Raw genomic sequence first — 22,498 nt, forward strand, 5'->3', positions numbered from 1 at the left:
GCGTCCTTTTAACGCATGGCCACTCAAGTGGGTGGAAGGAGGCTGAGTGGGGAGCCCAGGCTGCAGCGCGAGTGGTAATTGGGGAGCAATCCCACGCTGCTGGAGAAAGAGTGCAAATGGGACCAGTGTTTCGGGAGGGGGGAGTGGCGCGGGTGGGGGGGGGGGGTGATAAGACGCCACGACGGCGTTTTATGACCACGGCAGCGTGCTGGAGAGGAATCAGCGCGGGGCCCATTGAGCACGTCAGAGCAGACCGGCAGCGTTGCCCTGACGGCCGTCAGCGCCAGAGTGCCGATTCAAGGGGGGCACGTCAGGACGTGAGCGGAGGCAATAACACCTCTAACACGCCCATAAAAGGCCTGCCAGGAAGTGGAGCAACGTGAAGGACAAGGGGCACCCGTGACAGCTCAGTCAGGGCCACTGTCACTCAGAGCGTGTGGTGTGGTGGTGGTGGTGGTGGTGGTGGTGGGGGCTGCGTGGTGGTGTTGGGGTGGCGACATGCTGTTCTGTCACCCAACACAAATAAAAACAGAGTGAATGATGGCCGCTTGATTTAACAAGGACCGCTCCACTTCAGTGTCTGGGAACAAATATTTAGAAAAGTCCAACAGAAAAGAGAGCAAACTTGACCAGAGGCACAATAACTGAACTCTGAGACACAGAAGCCTTCTCTGAGTCTGAACACTTGTAAATACCACTGGTCTCCTCTTCACCACTCTCACCATTACCTTGTCTTTTTTTTGTGAGGTTAATGTTCCGTAGTCTCCATATCATATCCAGGGCTGCACACATACACATATATCTATATATATTTCTGTAAACCATCTTTAGTAATAGAGATACAAAGTAAACAGTCATAGGGATGTGATAGTCAGAATGTATGTTTGAGGGGCAGAGGGAGTTTGTCACTGAAGGGGAAGATTGTGGGGAGAAATCATACACTCAGCCTGGATCAATGATTCTAGGATGCTGCAGTGCCTTGATGGATGTACCTGTAAGGTTCCTGTTCAATTACAACGTGCTTCCTGTGTCCCTCAATAAATCTACCAGCTCACCAGGCAAAGAATGTGGTGGTGACAGGAGTGGGAGTGAGACAAGGAGGCCTGAGCACTGCCACAGGGGCCAGTGTGTGTGTGTGTGTGTGTGTGTGTGTGTCTGTTAGTGCATGTCTGTGTGTGTTGTGTGTGTTTACGTTTGTGTATTAGTGTGTGTGTGTGTGTGTGTGTGTGTGTGTGTGTGTGTATATGTGTGTGTGTGTGTGTATTAGTGTGTGTGTGTGTATGTGTGTATTAGTGTGTGTGTGTGTGTGTGTTAGTGTGTGTGTTTGTACATATGGTTAACCGCGCCCTCTGACCTTTCACCCCCATCCTGAGCCCAGTGTGGAGAGGGGAGTGCGAGGGCTCCTGCTCCTGCTCCCTGGCAGCCCTGCGCTGTGCCCTCCCGCGCGGGAAGAGAGACCTCTCCGCATTCCTGGGCCCTGGCCTCGCTCTGGGGCACTAATCCCCTGCAGCTGCGTCTCCCTGGCCAGCGCTGCCCTTTGCAAGACATTTTTCACCGGCTACTCACACACACGACAACTCCGCTCCGCTCGTCCTCCCCACTCGCTGTGTCTGGCCACACATCTCTGTGCTTCTAGCCACAGTCACCAACAAGACAACCTGAGTCATTTCCCTTGTTCTTCTCTCTCTCTCTCTCTCTCTCTCTCTCTCTCTCTCTCTCTCTCTCTCTCTCCCCTCTCTCTCTCTCCCTCTCTCTCCCCCCCCTTCTCTCTCAGCCCAGCAGTAGCTCTTCATCTGAGAGGGGGCTCTAGGGACCTCCAGTGCAGTTTTACACATAGTGACAAAAGGCCTCAGCGATACACACTCCATTTTCTAAGCGGAGGGGGGAATTTCCTGAAAGCCTTAAAGCTTTTCACAGAAAGCGGACCCTCTCCAGAACCAAATGCAGGAAAGGAAGTGGATTTAAAAGCAAGACAGATGCCTTGTTTGTTCTGTTTCATATCCATTAGTCATTCTTAGTATTAGTAATGAGTAGTTTTTTTGTGTTTAGTTTGCTATTTTAGTGCAGAGACTAGTTCTGTCCACCCTGCAGACAGTATGACAGACAGAAGGACGAAAAAATTCTGATGCGCAGCATGAGTGGACAACTTACTGACATCACACTCCTACTGCCCACTACTAAAAAAAAAAGACCACTGGCACGTCTGACCTCCTCAGCGAGTGGGACGGTAGCCCAGCAGGCCAGCGTCGCTCTGCTCAGGCTAACATGTGCTCTGACCACTGGGGAGGAGTGCTGGGAGCATCAGTGGGGGGTGGGGGGGGGGGGGGAGTGAGCTCCACACCAGACACAGCAGCACTCTGGAATGTCTCCGTAACGTCCCCTGGTACCGCGATGGACAGGGGCGCTGGTAATAAGGTCGTGCCAGTGGGGGGTGCAGAGTGGAGGGTAAATTAAAATGCGCTTTAATAAAGTGACCTTCCCCCTCAGGTCCTCCGGGGACAGGCCCCGAGGTGTATCCCAGCAGAAGGAATGCAAGCAGGCAGGGGACACTGGAAAGCAAAAACAACAAGCCCAGCAGCGCGGGGTTTATTTTTCAGGCCAGGTGTTCCTGGGCCGGACTTTAAACAAACCGCAGAATAAACCGATCTCAACTTCTGCCTGACTCACACAGACGCCTGTGTCCACCCCCCTTCCTGGCTTTTCCAGTGAAGTCATGATCATTTGTGAGAATACAAGAGGAAAAAAAACGTACCCAGCATGTTAGCTGGGATGGATTCAATCGATGTTTGATTCTTTACTGAGTGATAGTAATGCCTATTTTTAGGTAGTTTGGGCACATAAAATGATTTCATTGCTGTGGTGAATGTTTTCTGTTCATTTAATTTGCTTTTGTGATTTTGATAATAAAATCTTTACCTTTCATTGAAGACTATATTAGCTGACAATAATTCCTGCCTTTTTATTTATGGCATGACCGCTTCTTTTCGCACCAGCTTACGGAAACAGCAATTGTCCTTCTGCCTTCATCTCCTGCTTTGACTGTCTTACCATGGGAAGTAAATCTGCTCGACTTCCAACTCCTACACAGAACATTTTATTACCTTCTCTCTCTCTCTCTCTCTCTCTCTCTCTCTCTCTCTCTCTCTCTCTCTCTCTCTCTCTCGGTCCCTCTGTCTTCATCAACCTCCTGTTTCTTATGTCCCCTCTCTCACAATAACTTTATCCTTGCTCTCTTTCTCTCTCTCATTAACACCCATTCTATCTCTCTCTCTCTCTCTCTCTCTCTCTCTCTGCTACAGTTCTTGAAAAGAACCCAAAGACGTGGCCTGGTCTCCAGTTCTGGGGACTTCCCCAGCTGCAGCTGCCAAGAGTGTTTCCAAAGTCTCGCCTCCGCAGAGAGCGTCCAGCACACTCTGGAACTGAGATATCCCTCGGACTCCATCGAGCAGACACCCCTCTCAACACCCCCACCCCACACACACGCACGCACACACACACACACACACACACACACACATAGACACACACACACACACACACAGACAGGGGAGAGGACGGCAGGCGCGGATCTCAGCTGGGATATTATGACTCACGCAGGACCCTTTGGTCTCATTAGTGAGGCTCTTCGAGCTACACAGGAACAGGGATCATTGTTGTGAGCCTCTCACCTCCTGAAGCCTTCCTGACAGCGCGGTCAACAGTCTGAGTCCCCCAACTTGAACTTGAACCCAGCCCAACCCAGCCTTTGCACATTCTGATCGCCTGATCCGTTTTTGGAACGTCTCGATCATCACCCTCTGTTTCGTTCTCCGCTAGCGGGGGCCACACAACACAAGAAGGCAACAGTGTTTGATCATATCTGCTACCACCGCAGATACACCCCATTCTCCACCTAAGTCCAATGTCTCAGTTTACTCTCTCTCCTTCACTGCTATTGCAAAACCAATCAATAAGTTTTAATGTGTAACTAACAAAAGCAAGGTAGCAAAGAGGGAGAGAGAGTTCAGGATTAAGAAGCTGGTGAGGGAGTTAGGTGCATCTCATTGTTGTCTGCATCTGTTCAGGATAAGGGCCTGGGAACAGGGGCCACATATGCAGAGAGTTAGCGTAGCTCTGAGCTAACCCGTGTCACACCCCGAACGCAAGGGCTCCTTTTGTTTTTGTAATATTTTTTTGGAACGGTGTTTGGACACGCTACGAGCCCCAGCTGCTGAACGCTTCAAGGAGAGGAGAAACCCTCGGACTGGGCGGTAATGAATATTCCCTGAAAGAAGACTGGGGGATTTTTCTGCATTATTTGTTATGGGAAAGGGAGACAGCACAGAGGCTGGAACAGCATCAGCGCCTGGCCCCTGCATGTGTGTGTGTGTGAGTGTGTGTGTGTGTGTGTTATAGGGTGTGTGAGGTGTGTGACTCTGTGTGTATGATGTGTGTTAGTGCAGTTCAGGTGGTCCTGTGGTCACTTCCAATCGAGGCAGAGGCAGAGCAAGGAGTAAGCGAACACTGTGTCAACACGTTTCATCTCGCGTCCAACGTTTGAAATGGCAGGAGGAGTCCCTCTAATACAAACAGTGTACACACATTCACCCTCTCTCTCTCTCTCTCTCTCGCGCTCCCTAACACACACACATACACACCCAAGAACGCACACATACACACACAAACACTCACTTTCACAGACACACACACACACACACACACACACACGTGTACACACAAAAGCTAATCTGTTTCAGACGACCCTGGTGTTGCAGTACAAATAGATGTTATATAGACAGAGCTGTAGAATTTAATGCCCTAATATTTTATCGCAGCTTAATTGATGACTCCGGCCCTTTCTTAGCTGTTCCCACTGTGAGGTTGCTCTTTACAATTCAGAGGCCCTTGATAGTCTCCCCTCTCGGAGGACACACAGACAGGCCTTGGCAACAGCCAGTAGAATAATCTTTTTGCTCTCCCAGTTCTCACTTCTCTACATAGAGCAACCACAACTGAGGTCTTGTGTGCGGCTCCCAGCTGAACCCCTCATGAAAAATGAAAACCTGAGCAAAGGAGGGGAAAATGTCCAACTACTGACACGGCAAGCCAGCAACACGAGGACCCTTATCAGTACGGCGTGTTTCTACTTTTTCTAATCTAAATAATTTATTATGGCCAAAGTCAGACTAGGGACTGTGGCCATGTTCAATATTATGTCTTGGCTTGATGAGGCCTATTGAAAAGAGAACAGCAGTGTCCTGACTGGATCAGGCACACAGTGACCACAAGCCCGGGCGGGTACCGGACGAAAACACACACATGGCAGGAGGAACGCTGCAGACTGCACAAGGGTGGACTGTACAGTAGCTTGCAGCTGGGCAGCCAGGGAGATGTGTGTGTGTGTGTGTGTGTGTGTGTGTGTGTGTGTGTGTGTGTGTGTGTGTGTGTGTGTGTGTGTGTGTTAGGTCAAGTGCATTCTGAGGGGGAGACTTCACAGAGAAATCAGAGGCTCTTGAGGGGCCCCATGACAAGGTGACATTGGAGACAGAGCGGAGCGCAGGGCGCAGGGGCTACGGTGGCTTATCTGCTCTTCCTGTGTGTGGATGTCTTCAGCACACCCGTGGGAGCAGGAGAGACCAGAAGGGCAGCCATGCTAAGGGCTCTGGGCCTCACACACACAAAAACACCACCACATTCACTGCTGGGTGTGTATGGGATGGGAACATTGTGTATACTTTCAGTAAGAGCTTGAATGTGTGTGTGTGTGTGTGTGTGTGTGTGTGTGTGTGTGTGTAGGTGTGTGTGTGTGTGTGTGTGTGTGTGTGTGTGTGTGTGTGTGTGTGTGTGTGTTATGGCCGCTGATGTGGGGGTCTCTGTTGGATTAATGGTGGCAGGAAAGGCAAGGTAATCAGCATGGCGGATAAGTCCTGGCCATCCAGGCGTTGAGCTGAATAAACATGAGAGTGAGGCTCACTATCACTCATCTCACACACACACACACACACACACACACACACACACACACACACACACCCTGCCCAAGTGCACCCACCCACCCACCACCAGCGCTGGCCTCCATCTATCCAGGAGATCATGTCAATCAGCGGTGGAGTGCAGCCCTGCAGCTCTGGGCAGCCCCGCTCCTAATTGACCTCTACTGGAGCCCCACTTCCTCACTCAATGAGTCCAACATGTTCTCCCTCCCTCCCTCCCTCCCGCACAATTAAGACTGCCCACCATTGTGCCTCCATCAGCCGGCCGGCAGGGCAGCCAGGCATCAGGGGTAATGCGGCACAGAGCTCGAGCTGGCTGGGAACCGCCGCCCAATATCTCTCAGGTAATCAGCTTTGGGAGGGTGGATTTGAGGCCTGTGCAGGGGAGTGTGTGTGTGTGTGTGTGTGTGTGTGTGTGTGTGTGTGTGTGTGTGTGTGTGGCTGAGGGCGGGGGCACACATGATTTGGGGTAAAGTGAAAGTTCTGGTGTCCACTCAGTGGGATGGGTGGGTGCGGGAGTGGGAATGTGTGACGAGGCTGGAGTAAAGTAGTTGGGGGGAGATGAGCGATGAGGGCATCTGTTCTGGCCTACTTTACCCATGTGAAGAGCACCAGTCCTATTTGTGAGGCGCACATGGGTAATGACCTTTTTCTGTTAGGGGAAAAAAAAACTATTTGTTCTCCGGAACAGGAAAAACATTTTCTGCAGCATATTTGTGTGAAGTCCTGTGGTCTGCAAATGGCACGGTAAATGGTCCCTTTTACCGGCAAAGGCAATACAAGATAAAATAACTCACACACTCCTGGAGCTCAAAAACAAGCCACCGACTATCTGCGAATCACTCTTGCTTGTTGTGGACTCGGGCCAATCAAAGGTATGCGCCCAATGGACAACATCTGCAAGAACACATTTTCAGAAGGCTAGCATTTCGGGGGGTTGGGGGGGGGGGGGAAGGGGGGATTCACGCGAGCGAGAGAGAGCGAGAGAGAGAGAGAGTGGGGGGTGTCAGGGTAGGGGGGCGAGGTGGGAGTGCAGGACATTCCTGGCTGATGACAGCCGTCACAGTCACACAGAGGCACAGGAATGCATGGGGGGGAGGCCAAGACCTGAGACACGCAGACAGACGTGAGAGAGGGAGACAGAGAAAGAGTGAGAAAGAGCGTGAGAGAGGAGAAGAAGAGAAAGACAGAGAGCGGAGAGAGACAGGGAGAGTGTCACCACCTCACTTCATTACACCTCCAGACCGCTGTCCTGGGAAGAGAACTGGGGCTGTAATTAGTTTGCTCTCCAAGACAAGACCACTAACCCCCTCAACTCCACACTCCAAATCTCCTCTCCCCCACCGAACCCCCCCCCCCCAGGTGATGGCCACTGACTTTTGTCCTCTCTCCTCTTCCTCCTCCTCCTTCTCCTCCTCCATCACCCCCTTCCCACCCGTCCTGCTGTGCCCCCTGTCCCCCCAACTACACCCCCCCTCCCACCCCCGGCTAGCTCCAGCAATTTCTGTCATGCAACTTGAAAATCACTGGAGGGGAGAAGATCGCCATAACAACCACTGAAATGATCTTGTGGAATGTGTCTAGTGGCACTGGAATAACCTGAATATGCGCTCCAGATGTGTCGGCTGTCACGGAGAAAGTAAACACATCTGATGGACAACGTATGACTGGATGGCCTCTCTCTTGACTCTAAGGAGTGGGGGGGGGGGAGTGTGTGTGTGACTGTGAGTCCATGTGTGTGTGTGTGTGTGTGTGTGTGTGTGTGTGTGTGTGTGTGTGTATGTTGGGGGGAGGGGGGAGGGGGGGGGGTGATGGTTGTGCATGTGTGTATGTGAGCAGGGACCAGAGCCAAGAGTGAGGGAGAGGGAGAGTCAGCCACCCTGAGGACCTGTGCAGCCTGGCAGACTGGAGCAGGAGGACTGGGCTCGATTGTTCCCTGGCCTGTCCCTCCTCCGTGTGGCCTCCGAGGGGGCTCCTGCAGCCTCAGCGAATTTCCGTCTGGCACGGACCTGCGAGCTCCTGGGAGCAAACTGAAATATGAACTGCAGGAAGAGAGGACGAGAAGAAGGGAGAGAGAGAGAGAGAGAGAGAGAGAGAGAGAGGGAGGGAAGGAGAGAGGAGTACACTCTCGGTGTATGCGTGGTGGGGCACCTATAGGACGGTGGCTGGTGCTGGTAGCCTCGAACTCTGAATCGCAAACACACTTGTGATCGCACACTGACGCTATCACACACATGCTGCACAGTGCACACAGAGACAGAGAGCATGTGCAAACGTAGGCGACGCTAACTCTGCACACACACGCACACACACACACACAAACACACACACATACACACACAAACTCACACACATACACACACACACAAACTCACACACATCCCATGAGCTGCCCTGCGTGGAACTGGTCCACTGGAGTGTTGTCTGGACCGAGCGCCTGCTGCAACAGCAGAAACGGAGCTGTGAGCCCCGCTAGAGTGACGAAGACAGATGATTGGTCCCTGGCTGGACCATGTGATCCTTTTTCCCTGGAACTTGATAGGCCTGTTCGAACACAGCTTCGGCATGTGGGCCAAATGAATTGTCTTGTCAAGGCCGGCCCAAACAGAACCGCTCCATGACATGAGCAAGAGAGAGAGGGAGGGAAGGAGGGATGCAGGGAGGGAGGGAGGGAGGGAGGGAGAGCAGGAGGAGCTGCTAGAGAACGAGAGGAAGCCTGAAACCATGAGCCCTGGGCTCCAGCTCTGCGGTAGAGCTGCCTTATGTTGGCCCCAATGACAGCTCCTTAAGAGCTGGATACCTAATTCCCAGCCTGATAAATAAACAGTGAATTATCTGGATACTTTTACAGCGCCAACCCACTCCAGCACCATTCACTGTTAACCCTTTTCCTCAAAAGACCAGTGTCAAACACAAAAAAGATCCTCACCATTCTCAGCAACCAGGACACTCACACAGAGAGAGATACAAATAATCCAGATGTTAGCGTTACACGGCGTGCTTGAAAATACTCCTTGGGGTGTCACACTGCTGAAGGCACTGAACCCACACGCGTGGTAGACGCATTCTCCTACCAAACGATGCCTGTGGCATGCAGTGGAGCTGCGATCGATGGCTTTGACGATGACATTACAAGCGTTTTAAAGCTGTCTGTGTTCATAATCGTTTAGCTACTTGTCTGGATGCTGTGGGAGCCTGCTGGGACGGCTTCCCACTCGTCTCCGCGGAGGATACGGGGGATTCATGGAGCGTAAACTTGCTGCGGCGGCGTGGTGCGGCCCCCACACACACAGCCCTTCCCCATAGCGGAGGCCAGACACCTGCAGCTCATCCAGAGCCGGCCCACCAAAGCTCCTCCGTCTGGGGCTGAGGCCTCTGCCCAGGAGACGGGGACGGAGTTACACCCTCTCATCCAGACCAATGAGAAACCCCTGTGCTCTTACAGGATCCAGATGGTCCGCGATGCAAGTGCTGTCATGCAACGACACATTAGTGGACTTCCTGGTTGGCAGGGTGAACAGCGATAACCTTGAGCACAGACCTGGTCCAAAAAAAAAAACTCATACAACCGCGAAACAAAGTTCCACATGGAACCTTAGAGGAGGCAGCTCCTTAAAATACAGAGGTTGCCTACAGGGGGGGGGGGGGGGACGACAACACTTCCTCAAAGCCAGCGGTAGTATCTGTGATCTTACCTTGCAGTAGAATGTAGCACACCTCTCATGGAGAGATTTCACTTCATGCTTTGAGATGTGTTATCTGGCCAATAAAGTGTAATTGGAGATAATTATACTGCTGATTGGCCTAATTATAGCTTAACTTATCCACTGAAGGATTATGGGCTAAAAGTGGCCTCAAGTTGATTACACACAGATACTGTACCCTCTTCACACACACACACACACACACACACACTATGTGTGTTCTGAAACCTCAACCATATCCCCTGTTGGCCTGCTCCTAATCATGTGACTTTTTGTATGCAGATAATAATGAGAGGAACCTCACACAGAGACCCAGTACAACAAAAAAAATGTCCCTCCACTACACTAACAGTAGGCTTACAAAGGGCACGACGCTAATAAAATGTCCCTCCACTACACTAACAGTAGGCTTACAAAGGGCACGATGCTAATAAAATGCTATTGCACAATTCATTGCCCGACACCATTTTTGAGCGAGATGAGCATCTCTCTCACCGGTCACCTCGGTTTGGTCCTGAGCCCCAACCCCCCCCCCAAGTAGCAGCCCGGCCGTCTGCATTTCCATACCGTGTCACGCACAGGTCTGCTGGGGCTGCTGCCCCGTTTGTGAAGCGCTGTGTCAGAGCCACAGAGGAGGTCATTAGCTGTGACACAGAGACAGGCGAAGGCTCCATGCCGAACATTGCCATTCACCGGGGACACAATGCCGCAGCTGAGGCGGATGTGTTCGGATTTACTGTTTCAACGTGTCGGCACTCTCCGGAGCAGCCGCCCTCTCTACCGCATATTTTCACAGCTGCACTTGGGAGAGTGCATGGCCTTGCCATTCGTCTGTCTCTGCAACCACTGTGTCTACACGGGTGGCAGGGACCTCACTGGACCCAATGAATAATTCAGCAAGGCCCTAAAATGAAAGCCAGTGTTGAATGTTTATTTCTTCTGTCGAGAGGGACTCGGTTTTTGGGGTTTCAGGATGGATGAAACCCTCGCACGCACCAAAATTTGGTCTGAATACCGTGAATACAATCCAACATCAACCAAGCCTATCCCATAATTCCCCATTATTTCATAGGGATGAGCACCGACTCAGTGATTAAGGTTGAAGTTGACTACAGGTGAGTGTTGGCTGTAGATCTAGTTGTTCCTGTGGTGCTCCTGTTCACTGCGTGAGTGAGTGAGTGAGTGAGTGTGTTACAAGGTGCCTCTCCACAGACTTGGGAGGCACAGAGACCTGGTCTCTAGAATTAGCATTACAGGCCAGTTGAGCTGTGCTGGTAGGAGTTGAGGCCCTTGATGTGGTTGATGGGGGAACTCCCAGAATCTCTGCAGCGTGTGTCTCACTTCAGAGAGACCTCACGGCTGGGAAGGTGCTGAGATTCTCGCTGGCAACACCACCAGCCTCCTTTGGAGGGGGGGCTGCTTGCTGTTCCAATAACATAATAACTGACATAATTCTAGCAATTTTACTTTTTGTCAATCAAAATCAAAAATTAAATTAAAAATTAAATTATTACCATTATTATTATTGTTTGTTTGAATAATTTGGATCGAAAACAACTTTTGGAACAACCTGTGAGCTTTTATAACAACATGTTAAACAAGGAATGCAGACAGAAAAGTGTTTTTTTTGCATGTGAAACTTTGCAGAAATGACAAAAATTGAAAGTGGTCTTTGTCTCGTGCGTCACTCCCAGCCATTAGATCTCCCGTGGCAGCCTGCGACTGTGGGGCCAGTGCAGCTGAGGGCTCCATCTGCAGAGCATCAATCTCTGGGCAGACATGGGGGAAAAGCCACGCTGCCACTCACGTTACTCCATGTTACACAGCAAATTATTAGCCTCCTGAAAGCATCTAATTATGAGTATTTATGAGACTGTGCCATAGCCTGTAATAACAGACATGCTTACAAGTGGCACTCTCTCCTTTGTGAACGTCCTGTTCCTGTTTCTTTCCCATTGGCTGTGCGTGTGTGTGTGTGCGTGTGTGTGTGTGTGTGTGTGTGTGTGTGTGTGTGTGTGTGTGTGTGTGTGTGTGTGTGTGTGTGTGTGTGTGTGTGTGTGTAAGCAACGCATTTATGTTCCATTCACAACTGAGCTTCTGATTCAGACACATACAACTCTCTTGGAAATCCCTGTCCTGTTCCCAAGCCCGTAATGGATACTGTTCATCAGTTGTTTGATTGTACGACTCAAAGCCCTGCCTAACGTCTGCTATCTATTACTCTAACATTGCAGCATGTGTCATTGGATCATCCATCAGCCTTACAGGAGAGGGATCCTGAGTGTCTGGATCATGGGGTATACTATGAGCACAAGCACAAACTGGGAAAAAAACTCTTCATCTAAATCACGGCCGCTCCAAAGAGTGATTCCATAAACAAAATGCCTCCTTTCATAAGCCAAGCAAGACATCACTAGAGTATGATCGGCCACGGCCCATCGACTTCCACCAAGGACAAACAGACATGGAGTATATCCGAAGCACTCACACTCCTCTCCTCCATGGGATTTCCGCTCAAGTCCTGGCATCCAATCACAAACAGGGGAGGAGAGACATTGGCCACGGCCGCCTCATTACCACCAATGTTGACCTGGATGGATGGGCAGATGTGTGTGTGTGTGTGGGGGGGGGGGGGGGGGGTGAGGCCTCCCTTAGTGGGGATGGGTGGACGGAGCCACCCTTCACTAATCATCACAGGGCCCCAAGGGAGGCCGAGTGCTTTATTAGTCTGGTACCTCTCGCCTGAGGCTTCGGCTCGAGATGAGGTGATATTGGACCAACAGTGGAAAGCCAATAAGAGCCAATCGATCAAGAGCGAAGTACAGCCGTATCATACATGCTACAGTACAGTAGCTACAGACAAATTAAAAAAAGAATGTGTGAACCCTCTGAAGCCCACGAGCTCCCCGATGGCCTCCAGCTCCTACAAGTTTGTCTAAACTCCACGAGACACAAAACTCTACCAGGAATGAAAACAAACAGTACCATCACCAACAATTTTGAGAAAGGCTTTGGCATCCAGTTATGACTTGGGGAAGATGGGGTTGTTTGTCATGGAGTTTTGTTTTTCTATCGGGATGAGTAGGTGTACACATGCACACAGTACAGAGTGGGTGTGACTGGATTGGGTGACTGAGGTTAATGGACCTACCGGTCGCCTTAATGGCTCGCTATAATAATAAGCCCTTTGTCTTCCTAAAACTGGAAATCCTCCAAATTCCTATAGGGACCGCGATGTAAGAGCAATAACAGTCCATCAAACGCCAGACCAAAGCGATTACTTAGAGAGACATAAATAAGGGGCCTGTGTGGACTTGGAGCGCAGGAAACTTAGACCTGTTCCGATAAGAGCGCTTCCTCTGCTCCCTGTGGGGATCGAGCTTCACTCAGCTCGGCAGCCTGGCTTTGAGCTACAGCAGACTAGACGCCAGGCAACAATGCATGATGGCACAGCAGCACTTCAAAGTATGAGATAAGTATGCTCAATATGTGGCACTGATACTTGTATGTCTTCACCCGAGAGTTTCCTTGGGCAGCCCTTTGTGTATTTTGATTGAAATACACTCGGTCAAGATACGGTATATGCATATATTTTCTTTTCTCAAACGCATACCGGTACTTGCAACAAAAAATACAATGAATTTATTTTTGCTTTTGAATGAAAACCACACACACATACATTCCTCTGCCTGAACCAAGGACAACTGAAATTACAGGGGCATTTCTTCCAACACATATCTCAGGCGAGCGTTGCGCCTTAAAATCACATTGAAAAACCTCCCTCAACCACCGAGTGCCAGCACATCCTATTATGACGGGTCCAATCTAATCTTCTACCGTAGTGCACTGGTTATGATCAACCTAGCTACAAATTACAAAAACATGGAAAGGACGCTGAAGATCCGCCAGCTTCCCATTGAGGACAGAGTAGCTAAGGCTGATTTGTTGCCTCCCTTGTAGACTGACTCTCTGCCATCAATTACCTCCACCAGGTGCATTGCTACTTGACACGGCTAGAAGGGTATTGCTTCATTCTTATCAGAGATATTGAGCAGGCAGGGGAGTGGACAGCCTCCGGGCACAGAACGAGATGACACAGGGGTCCTGTGTGCCAGCACTAGGCTCTTACCCAGGGACAGGTAGTGGATTAAATTCTCCGAAAGAGATGTGCCCCCCCCATCCACCCCCCTACGCACACACACTGTTACCCTGGCAGCCTAGAAGGGACGGGCAGTGACAAGGAAAGATGGCTTCGCCTGAATCCCCTCTCTGAGAGGGTCTCGGATACCAGCCCCTGCACAGTTTCGGGCCGCAGCCAAGGGGAGGGGGTCTCTGACGGGTGAGAGATTCATTAACCCTGCCCCCACCCGCCCCCCTCCCCCACCACCCCTGGGGGACCGCTGCTCCACTGTGGCCCTGCACGCGGCCACTCCAGCTCGCCTTGCCTCAGCAGCGCTCGGGAAAATAATGTGGGGATGGCACTCAGAGCTGCTGGCTCAGCACGGACCACTGGTGATTAAATTGCTAAAAACCCCTCCTGCCAGCACGGGGTTGGGCCCACATTACTATTAAGGAATCCGTTAAATGAACAAATGGAAATTTCACATTGCGTGTTCTTCACAGGAGGAGTGTGTGTTCAGAGGGGGGGAAAAAAACATTTGCATAGCTCTCAATAAGTAACTATCAAAGAAAGAAATTCAAGAGGAAGAGGGGGTTCTTAGAAAATAACAAGTGACTGGAGGCAGAAGGAGAGGAAAGAGAGAGAGAGAGAGAGAGAGAGAGAGAGAGAGAGAGACCATGCCTTTCAGTCCTTCTGAGGTAGGCAGTCCTCCACACAGCCTCAACCCCTCCCTCTGGCCGCCCATTAAAAACAGAATTCCTGCACTAACTGTTTGTGTTTGCAGTAAACTCCTCCAGTCAAGTGGTGCTGTGGCCTCCCTCTCCCTCCCTCCCTCCCTCCCTCCCTCTCTCTTTCTCTCCCTCCCTCTCTCTCTCGAGGGTCCTGTGGACTATCAACATGTGGCACATGTCCTTGACACACTCAGCTGGGCCAGCATCCCTGGGAGAGGTGCAGCACTCCCGTCCCCTCATTCCTTTCTGGCACTCTCCCTCTATCTTTTTCTCTACCTCCATCACTCTTTCTTTTTTTAATTTTGGGTTGCCGGGTAAAGGGGGAGGAATCTAATAACGGTGACAGTGGGGCTTTTTTGGCTTTGTTCCCCCTCTCTCAGACGGAGAGCCTGAGCAGACTCTAATGAAAGGTTAAATGAATAGGAAGAAGTGACAGGAGGTACAATACAGAAAGAGAGAGGAGGGGAGGTCTGTGTGTACAGTATATATGTGTCTGTGTGTGTGTGTGTGTGTGTGTGTGTGTGTGTGTGTGTGTGTGTGTGTGTGTGTGTGTGTGTGTGTGTGTGTGTGTGTGGTAATCCTTCAACTCACCACACCAGCTTGCTTGGCTCACATAGACAAGGACAGGCCTCCTCCACAGTCACCATATTTAAAATGTCTAGCCTAGTGACAGCCTGTGTTTGTGTGTGTGTGTGTGTGTGTGTGTGTGTGTGTGTGCATGAACACAGCCAGCTCTCCTTTGGTGCACAGATGCTGAGAGGAATTTCAGCATGGGGTTCTTTGATAAATGTTAAGGTCACAGGGGGAGAGAGGGTGGAGATTGGGGCGGCCTGTCCGGTGGTGGGGGTGGGGTTGGGGGTGGGGGTTCATGTCTCGTCTTGTGCACACTGTGTGCCTGGCTTGGCGGAATGCACAAGTCACATGAAAGAGGCCTCTAAGACGTGTCTCCTGTGTCTAGTCAAAAGCAGCACTGTCCCCTTTCCCTCCTAGACACAGTCACTCTCACATACACACACTAAAAGACCATCTACCTCAAACACACTCTCACATCAATGCACACATACACACCTTCCCGCTCAAGAATTTTTTTTTTGTCAGCAGTAAAAGACTGTTCATCTGACAAAAACACTAAAACACTACTCAAAGGGATTCAGTCATAAATGTTCAAAGCAGGAGCCAGGTGAAAATGTTAGTTGGCTCCAGTGAACTTGATCCCGACACAGGCATCCACAAGTCAAATATGTAAATACAATGTGAACAGTGTGTGAGATCACTTCTAGTGCCGGAGTCTGAGAGCCAAAAGCCATGGAAATATATGTCGACGTTTATCAAATAAAGATCAGCGATATGTGATACCTGAGTGCACCATGCCTTCTGAAAAGGGGCTCGGAGTTGTAAATTAGAGCCTGCATGGAATGCTGCTGCTGTGGCCATGTGTGTTGAGAGCTCAGGAAACTGATGGCTTAAGTTTATCAATAATTCATAATTACGTTGACAGGGTCATCTGTGGTGAATGGATACCACGCTGCATGGGAATATGTAACATGTCTGTCAGTTGTCACAAGACCTCAGCCAGGAAGCATTCAATTAAATTTGATCCAATCAACTTTATTAAGTCAAAGCTACAGTGTCACTGCAGTGGAGAAGTCATGAAGTCCTAGCACTAGCATTAAGATTTCTTTTTTCCCTTTACTTTTGTGATTTTTAGATTTTTCTGGTTTTAGTAAGTAAATATGCATAAATGAGGCACTGAGGTAGACAAAGTAAGAGGAGCAAAACCAAGACAGAAAGAAAGACAGAGAGAGAGAGAGAGAGAGAGAGAGAGAGAGAGAAAGAGAGAGGATATAAAACTGATATATTGGGCTGGTGGTGGTGTAACTCCACAGCCTGAGGGTGTATATGGAATAGAGCCGACATCGACTTTCATGACTGACTTCACTTGTCTCAAGTATGAAGTTGCTCCATACCACAACAATATGGAGGGAATATTTTGCATGTCACATATTTGGCCCAGTGGAAACATTATGGCCAATCGGCACAGCAATTTATCACCTAAATCATATAATTGCGGTGTCTAAATTCTAAATACACATTCTTTATTTAATACAAACACAAAGGCAGAGCAGATTTCCCAAGACTGATTTCAGAGGGAGAGAAGTGAAAAGAGAGAGTGAATGGGGCAAACGAAAGAGAAAAAGACACAGGAATGGAGAGACAGAGAGAAAAAGAGAAAAAGACACAGGAACAGAGAGACACAGAGAAAAAGAGAGCACAAAAGTACTGTATTTACTTCTGTATTCTTTCTCCCAACTCAATAACACCCAACCTCAGGGTCAGCATAATGGAGTTTTGTTTAATCTGGTAGTAGAGTTATTCATACTGCAAGAAAGCCAGTGATACTCTGATGAAGATCTTGAAAGCATAATCACAAAGGACAGTGTCTTGAGAACTTCTTAAAACAGACCTCCCAGAATGAAACTGCTGACTCTGGTTTAACTTACATGTATAGCACACGATTTTAACATACAGATCTACAACCTCCCGTTTCTGAGAACATCAGAATCTCCATACAGAAGTAACTGGCAAGGAGAGCGCTGCCAGATCTGACAAGACACAGGACACTGCAAACTCGTTATGTTCCCATTCCTTTCATAATGACATTTTACAGATATCCCTCTTTAGGAATCACAGGGTTTGTTTACATTAAGTCGACTGCATGATAAAGCCATGATAAAGGCATCAGACCGTGTTTAAAAATCGATTAAATACACAATTTTAATAGTAAAATAATGCATGTGAATGGCATTAATGAAATTGTCACAGCTCAATAAGATTTAGTGTGTTTTGTTTTCGATGGAATAGTCCTGCATGACTGGAACCAGTGGAAATCTCCGAGTGGAATGTTTTTAGCCAAAGATGTACATGTAGGGCAGAGGCAGCCACTCACACAGAAAACTAGCCAGAGATTCAACAGCAGTCATTCGGAAGTCAACACAGCGCATTTTGGTTCTGAGGAATTTCTTATGACCCGCCACTTATCTTGTCATATCCAATTTCTTCCACAACTCAACCTCAAGTACCGTCAGAAGAGACACCTTTAGGGCAAATTATTCTCTTCGGATCGTACCATTCCACATGCCCTGGGGGAGTCTGTTCTGGGCCTGCCACCACACAGGCCTCGACTGCGTAATCACTAGAGCCACACTGAGGAGTTTGCATCATTCAAAGCAGTGTGGTGGATCAGGTTTAGTAGCTTCAGGAAGGGAAAAAAAGATAGGAGTAACAAGAGGAGAGCCAGAAGAGGGACTAGCCTGGAAATCCCATCGCTTTCCAAAGTTTCCAGCACATTCTGTATGGCACAATGTCCAACAACTCATTCTGGAGTGTCTCCACTGAAGCTATAAAATATAAATTATACTCCATAACCCTACACCTCCCTACTGGGTACTTTAGTTACTGTGAGACTCCTGTTCGGAGTAGTGCAAACTCTCTGCGATGAACTCTCTCCCTCTCTCTCTCTTTCGCCATCTTTCTGTCTCTCTAATCTCTTTCTCTGTCTCCACTGTCGAGGTGAATTTGTCTCAGACCTCTTCAGGAAAGGATGGATTACTGCTGAAACTCCAATTTCCCGCACCCATCACCTCGGTGCCACCAGGAAACACACCAGAGTGTTTATTTTACAGTGCTGGCCGTAATTATTTCACTGCAAAATCACTTGATGGCGCGCAGGCTATCACCTCCACTGCACTGCCTCATACAATACCACATCTGCTGTGAGCCATTTTTCAAGTTGTTTTCCTACCTTGAGCTACTGTAGTGTTTAAAAACATAAGGTGGGAAATTTGTATGGGTATAATCAATTTTAGGAAACCCAAATTATGTTCTAGTCACTGATAGCAAGCAATTTATAATTACCACAGTATATAGAAAAATAAAAGCAATATGTAAACTTATAAAAACAATATTATGTTCCTGTGAAGTCCATACATCTGTTTGACTGTTGTTTGATTAAATCTGATAGACTAATCGCGTGGATTTATGAAAGTAATTGTAATAAAAAGGAAATGCCACCCTTTGTCAAAGCATAAACATCTACCAGCATATAAGGATAAAAAATATCCATTCCTTTGTCAAACTGGACCCCTCTCTCTCTCTCTCTCTCTCTCTCTCTCTCAATTCAATTCAATTTCAATTCAATTCAATGAGCTTTATTGGCATGACTGTAAGTGTTACAATGTTGCCAAAACAGTAGTTACATCAAAAGAATTAGCAATTAATAGTAATAATAATAACAATTGAACAATTCTCTCTCTCTCTGTGTGTGTGTGTGTGTGTGTGTGTGTATACAAGATTTCTTACTCTCACCACAGACAATATTGCAAATAATGTCAACAAAATGTATCTATTTTTTATATCTACTCTGGCTCTTTGTAAAATGGTTGCCCGCAATCCAATAGTTTTTTAGATTTCACAGTCTCTTTGTTTGGTCTTATTGTCTCCAACTCCAACTCTCCGTTTTAGTGTCCATCTCTCTTTCTCTCTCAAGGAACAAATGAAGCAAGAAGGAGACAAGAAAGACAAGAAAGAAAGTTCTGAAAATATTACCTTTTCACTGCCACTGCCAAGACACACTATCACTAACACTTAGCTTTATGAGAAGAGCCTGCTATCTCTCAGCAGAGTAAAATGATATCTCTCAGGCAACGCCCCTCTGGTGTAACGCTGTGCTGTGTTGCGGCTGACTGGGCATCAGCTACCTGTCTGGACTGCACTCATCAAGAAGACCTCACTCCTCTTTCCTTTGTTGACAAACTCTCTCTCTCTGAGTGTGTGTGTGTGTGTGTGTGTGTGTGTGTGTGTGTGTGTGTGTGTGTGTGTGTGTGTTTGTGTATGTGTGTAAGTGGCCTTGTGTGCATGAAAGAAAAGAAAAGCAACACACACACACACACACACACACACACACACACACATATGAAAACATGGGACACTGCCTCTGAGAAATGATTTCCTGTCACTGTTGTGGTACCTGTTAGGTCGGGCTGAAGCCTGTTTATTTTCCATCACTGAGAGCCTCATGCGGAGGTTAGAAGAGTGAAGGCCCATGTGTTTGTTTGTTTCCCTCCTCTCCACTCGGTTGCTTAGCCTTTATTGTTGGAGGAGCCTGCTGAGAGGCTGGCTCTCACTGTGTACAGCTTCAGACACACAGAACAACAAAAAACTGCAACTGGATCTTTTAAAGTGGTCAATTATCAATAGCTATTTTACCAACGGCCAAGTTCATTTTTTGTTGACATAAATGGTGCTGTACGTCATGACGGAGATTAATTATATCAATTATTAGATTACTGCCATGTCATGTCATTATAATCAGTGCTAGTTACCATGACTGCATTATTCTTCATCTTATTATTACTGGGCTAATTGAAATATTTCAGTAAATTAATACAATGTGTTATTTAATCAAATCAGCAAATCATTTTTATATTTAACCACATTCTACTGCTATGCAAAACAATACTTCTAAATTGAAATTGAAGAAAAAAAACATCGAATTAGTAGGAGAAAAAAACTTGATATATCTACTTAGTGACAGCGCTAACTTTACGACCAGCATCAAGATTGACTTGGAGGCCACAAAAACCTACTTTTGGTGAGAAGGATCTAATAAAGGTGAAAGAGTGTGTTCATGCCTCTGTGTGTGTGTGTGTGTGTGTGTGTGTGTGTGTGTGTGTGTGTGTGTGTGTGTGTCTGCAGGGCCAACTCAGAGGTCAGAGAACAGAGAGCTAAGTGGACCTGCTCTTCATTAAGAGGGCCTCTCTGGGGGGACGTCACCGTGGCTACCTGTCCGTGAGCTTATTGAACCGTCTAACCGTCATCTACCCTCCAATTCTGCCCAGGTCCCTGGAGAATCACACAAGCACTGCTGACAAGTTTAGCCGGAGAATGGACCTAAACACCAAAGCTCTTCTTCATTTTCTCTTCCCTCTCTCTCGCACGCTCTCTAATCTCTCTTTCTCTCTCTCTCTCTCTCTCTGGCTCTTTCGATCTCTCTTCTTGCCATCTTTGTTTTAACCTTCACTGATTTTGGAGAGAGAGGGGGAATGGAGGGGCCGGTCTGTGCTTGACTTGTGACATCTAGCAGATGAAATGAGGAGGGGCTGGGCTACTCTGGTGAGCCATACAGATAAAAGTCATCAAATGACACTCCTGGAATGCAAATTGACATTCTAGACTGCAGAACAACCAGGAGCCATCACTGACATGATCAGGACAGAATTTTATGTGAAGTAGCAAACGCATAGGACTCAAAGTAGAGACCTCAAAGGATGAGAGAGGAACCACTGTCAGATAGGTACATAAGAGCGCAGGAGAAGTCTAGCGACTCTTATTCACTTTTGCGTAGGTCACACTGGCCATTTTCTCTCACTTCCTCAGGTGCTGGTGGTGGTGGCGGTGGTTGAGGTGCTGAAGAAGGAGGCTCTTAAACTAATTGGAAAATAATATATTTTAACCAAAGCCTTCTGTAGCGTTTTCTGAGGGGAGGCATACAGAGCTAAATTTCTTAAGTATTACCTGAAAAAAAAGTCTTGCTGCTTACACAAGTATCCTCTAATTTGACAATTTCACTTCACAAAATTCTCTTAATTGCTCTGTTGTTAACTTTTTACTGTATATAAAAGAATACAAAAATATTATGACTGAACCTGTGTGAGTTTCATAAGTGTTTTTAGGCCTACAGTACATAATCGTTATAGGTTAATAGCAGGCTACTGGCATTAAGTCTCACTACACCATTATAATTCATAACAAAAGAAACAAAGGACAGAATTTCTTTCGAAATAAATCAGGCCTGTTCACATAGCCTTCATTCTATCGACTTTCATTTCGCATGCTCATAAGGCCACAGCTCTTGGTAAGCTAGTTGTGAAAACATGGTTATAGGCTATTCACGCGCTACACTCTTAGTTATGTACTCTGAGAAGGCTAGATACACATTTGCACAATGTACCACATTTGAAATCATGTGTGCGTTGGTGGTTATGCCCAGTGCTACTCAAGATATAATTCCTCAGAATCATCCCTGAGCCTTCAGCTTTGTAGACTAGGCTACTTGAAGAACAGGTAGGCTGCTGAAGTTGATGACATGACAGTACCTGCACTTAGAACATTTTCTTTGTCACAACTTTAAATTGTTCTTAAAAGGCATACGTGTGGGGTAGCCTATTTTCTATATTGTTCCTTGTAGCCTAAGCTGTGCCGTTTAAATATATCTTTCGTTATGTTTGGTATTTATTAAATATGTTAAAAGGAATAATTGCGAAATAGGTTATAAAAGAGATGTTTATAGGCTACTGTATGACAAGGACTGGCTACCGAACTTCGCTCAAGAAGTTTCACCGAATACTTGGCTAACCAGTGTTCAAATTATCAAGGGCAAAAAAACTGTAGGTATTAATCGTCAAAGTAATACCTCACGCGCATTTACTAATAGGTCAAATGCTCAGGAGAGTTCCCCTAAAGTTTGTCATCGTGTATAAGGAATATATTTGTTACAATGAACAAACCAGAGCGCTGATCATATTTACCATTTCTGCATGTTGTATGTGGCAGACCCTTATCCTGACGTTCCCGAACTTGCCGTCCACCGAAGTCTGATCTCGCCCTCAAGTGGGGGACTTTCTTCCTCCAAGCGTTCCGATGGCCGAAGTAATTGAAAAGTCAAAGGTGTCCCCGCAAAAACTACGGAGTCGTGGCTACCATACAAGTCGTATGACATAAAACGAAATCGTATTCACTTCTCAGCTCACGCTTTCATCTTCAGAATTCGCATGGGCTGATACTGTAAAACACATCAAGACGTCCCCTGAAACAGCATCGGGAAATGAATGCACGACACTGTCCCCTTTTTCCAAACCCAGTACCAGAAAATGAAAAGGGAAATCGCTGACAGAAAGGGGTGGGTTGTTATTT

General features: G+C 47.8%; 1 protein-coding gene across 1 annotated transcript in view; it reads right to left on the reverse strand.

Annotated features, from left to right (window-relative positions):
• The window catches only part of bnc2 (basonuclin zinc finger protein 2), a 162,928-nt gene extending 140,430 nt beyond the window's left edge, over positions 1–22,498 (reverse strand). The window contains exon 1 of the mRNA XM_076294765.1: positions 22,114–22,498. Within this exon, the coding sequence (XP_076150880.1) occupies positions 22,114–22,116 (3 nt within the window). The 5' untranslated portion in view covers positions 22,117–22,498. The remainder of the gene's footprint in view (positions 1–22,113) is intronic.

This window comes from Alosa pseudoharengus, unplaced genomic scaffold (assembly GCF_046254945.1).
Source record: "Alosa pseudoharengus isolate Yale_2024_CS ecotype anadromous, Long Island Sound unplaced genomic scaffold, YU_APseudo_1.1 YU_APseudo_1.1_scf_2, whole genome shotgun sequence".
NCBI lineage: Eukaryota > Metazoa > Chordata > Actinopteri > Clupeiformes > Clupeidae > Alosa > Alosa pseudoharengus.